The following is a 3,048-nucleotide window of genomic DNA, read 5'->3' on the forward strand; positions in this document are numbered from 1 at the left end:
CCAAGGTACTGTATCTTGGTATGTCCAAAGTCACTTTTCTTCAGGTTTATTGTCAAACCTGCCTTCCTCAGACGCAGCAATACTTCTTTCAAGCCCTTCATGTGGTCCGACCAAGACTCTGCGAAAATAATAACATCTAAGTAAACTGCAACTCCTGGAAGTCCTTCTAGAAGATCATTCATTGCCCTCTGGAATACTGGTCCTGCATTTTTTAAGCCCAAAGGTAAAACCTTATATTGGAACAATCCATCGGGTGTAACAAATGCAGTAATGGGTTTTGAAGATGGAGATAAAGGAATTTGGTAGTATCCTTTTAGAAGGTCTATACGTGTAACAACTTTAGAAGAACTTACTTGATCAATCAAATCATCCACTCTAGGCAGTGGGTATGCATTTGTGACAGTGAGTTTATTAACCTGTCTATAATCGTTGCAGAGTCGAAACGATCCATCGGGTTTTCGTACTAATAAACACGGTGAAGACCAAGGACTGTCACAGCTTTCGGCCAAGTAGTTATCCAGTAGAAACCGAGTTTCTTTTCTCAATATAGCTCTCTTGTATGGGGATACTCGATAAGGTGCTTGCTTGCATGGGGTTGTTCCCTCTTTCAAAATGATAGTATATTCCAAAAGATTAGTTTGTGTTGGTACATCTCCACACAGATCTCTGAAAGACTTCAGCAAACGTTCCACATCCATAGCCTGACGAGAACCTAAATGCATTAATTTTGCGGAGATATTAATTAAAATTTCAGAATTGGAGAGGTGAGAATCATTACCTATTTGAAAATCATTCTCTGGAACAATAACTGAATCATTCTTAACGTTTACAGCTGCAAGCACTGTTGACTTCACTTTGGTGCTCTCTGACACAAAAGGCTTAAGTCTATTCACATGAACAAGATGCCTATCTTTCCTCTTACCAGTAGTTTCAATTTCATATACATTATTGCCCCGTCTCTCTACTACAGTATAGGGTCCTTCAAAACGACATTCTAAAGACTTCTTAGTGGGATTAAGCATTAAAATTTGATCACCTGGTTTAAATTCTCTTATTACAGTTTTAACATCAAACCTTTTCTTCATACTATTTTGGGCTTTAAACAGATTCTGATGTGCAAATACTCGAGCCTCATCTAATTGCTTTTTAAGAGTGACAGCATATTGATGTAAGTCTTTACCTGATTCGTGGTTTTCCAGCCAGACATCATATAAAACCTTTAAGGGTCCTCTCACACTCCTACCATAAAGTAGTTCAGAAGGCGAATATCCCAAACTATCTTGCTGAGTATTTCTTATGGCGAACAACACAAACGGTAGTCCCTCATCCCACTCCTTCTGATGTTCATGGCAGTATTTAGTCAGAGCCTCCTTAAGAGTCTGGTGAAATCGCTCTAGCGCCCCCTGGCTTTGCGGATGATAAGCTGTAGATATTGAATGGTGAACACCCATAGCCAACATAACATCCTGAAAAAGCTTTGATGTAAAATTGGTACCACGGTCGGTTTGAACAACTTTAGGTATGCCATATTGAGTAAAAACCTTGATAAGGTGTGGAATAAGATTCTTAGTAGTTATATTCCGTAGAGGAATAGCATCTGGATATCTAATACTAGAACACATTATAGTCAACATGTATTGGTGCTGTCTTTTTGTTTTTGGTAGAGGTCCAACGCAGTCAATAATAACTTTTTCAAAAGGAACATTACAGACTACTTGAGGCACCAAAGGAACTGGTTTAGGTGCTTGGTTTGGCTTACCTACTTTTTGACAGGTTACGCAACAATTGCAGAATACCTTCACATCACGAAAAAGGCTAGGCCAATAAAAATATTGCAATATACTGTATGCTGTCTTGATCCCAAGATGAGTAGTAGAGACTTCATGGGCCACCTTCATCACATGATTTTTCAGAGATGCTGGAACCACCAACTGTTTTTTAACTTCCCAAGAGGCAGTTGCTGCTGCGGTACTTCCTCTATATTTCCTCATTAGCACTCCAGCTTTCAAGTAGTAACTTGTAGATTCTGCCAAACTCTCCTTCTCTGTCAATGCATTCTTAAACAAAGGCTGTAAAGAAACATCGTTAATTTGTTCATGTTTCAAATCTGTGACATTAATTTTATATACATCATTGCATGATGATGTCAATACATTTCCAACTTTTCCATTACAACCTTTCCTACTCTTAGTATCAAAACTATTCTCCCTAACCACAGTAGGAATATCAGGTTGAACACTTTCATTAAACAAACTATGGAGAGAGTAGTCAAAATCTGTCCCTAAATCTAAACGTACTCCATCTCTCACCTTATCATCCTCAACTGCAGACCTAGCACCACATTCAACAGCATTGAACTGGTCATCAATACTAGGTACCGATTCGGTCAAAACGATACCACGCAGGCCTCTGCTGCGTTCAACTACACAAGATGGGAACAACTCGGGTTCCACATCCTCCAACTGCTGAACAGGGCTGACTTCCAAAGGATTATCACATACCACTGGGTCCGGCACCACAAGATTACCTGCAACATAATTTCCAACAAGAACATCTACGCCAGGAATCGGAAGAGACTCTACAATACCCACAATGATATTACCCTTGAATATGCCACAATCCAAATGCACTCTAGCCCGAGGCAAAGAAGTCAAACCACCTATGCTCCTAACTATTACTTTATCATTGGTAAGACAGTCCTCTAACCCAGGTACTGCCCCTCTTACAACTAAACTCTGTGATGAACCGGTGTCCCGCATTAGCTTTACAACAACACCCTCACTATGTCCATCACCAGTAACCAAAACTCCGTCAAAGCAGAATGGTTTGAAACCATCAACACCACCAGCTGACTCAGCATTTATATCGCAACAAGAGAAATTAGATTCCTCTGCTTTACTCTTTCTTTCATTCTTCCTAGAATGTTTGGGACATCTAGCTTTCACATGACCGACCTCACCACACGAATAACAAGTTACACTTTAACTAGCACCAGAGCCAAGAGATTTAACAGATAATCTATAAGGACTTGTTGGTGGTGAGTTTTGA

The 3,048-nt window shown here is 39.8% G+C and overlaps 1 protein-coding gene across 1 annotated transcript in view; it reads right to left on the minus strand.

Moving 5' to 3' along the window:
• The window catches only part of LOC137638406 (uncharacterized), a 3,509-nt gene extending 713 nt beyond the window's left edge, over positions 1–2,796 (minus strand). Inside the window, exons 1-2 of the mRNA XM_068370456.1 lie at positions 1,181–2,796; positions 1–712 (exon numbers count right to left, since the gene is read on the minus strand). The exon at positions 1–712 is cut by the window's left edge and continues 713 nt beyond it. Of these exons, the coding sequence (XP_068226557.1) occupies positions 1–712; positions 1,181–2,759 (2,291 nt within the window). The 5' untranslated portion in view covers positions 2,760–2,796. The remainder of the gene's footprint in view (positions 713–1,180) is intronic.
• Between the last annotated feature and the right edge of the window lie 252 nt (positions 2,797–3,048).

The sequence above is a fragment of the Palaemon carinicauda genome, chromosome 3 (assembly GCF_036898095.1).
Source record: "Palaemon carinicauda isolate YSFRI2023 chromosome 3, ASM3689809v2, whole genome shotgun sequence".
Lineage (NCBI taxonomy): Eukaryota > Metazoa > Arthropoda > Malacostraca > Decapoda > Palaemonidae > Palaemon > Palaemon carinicauda.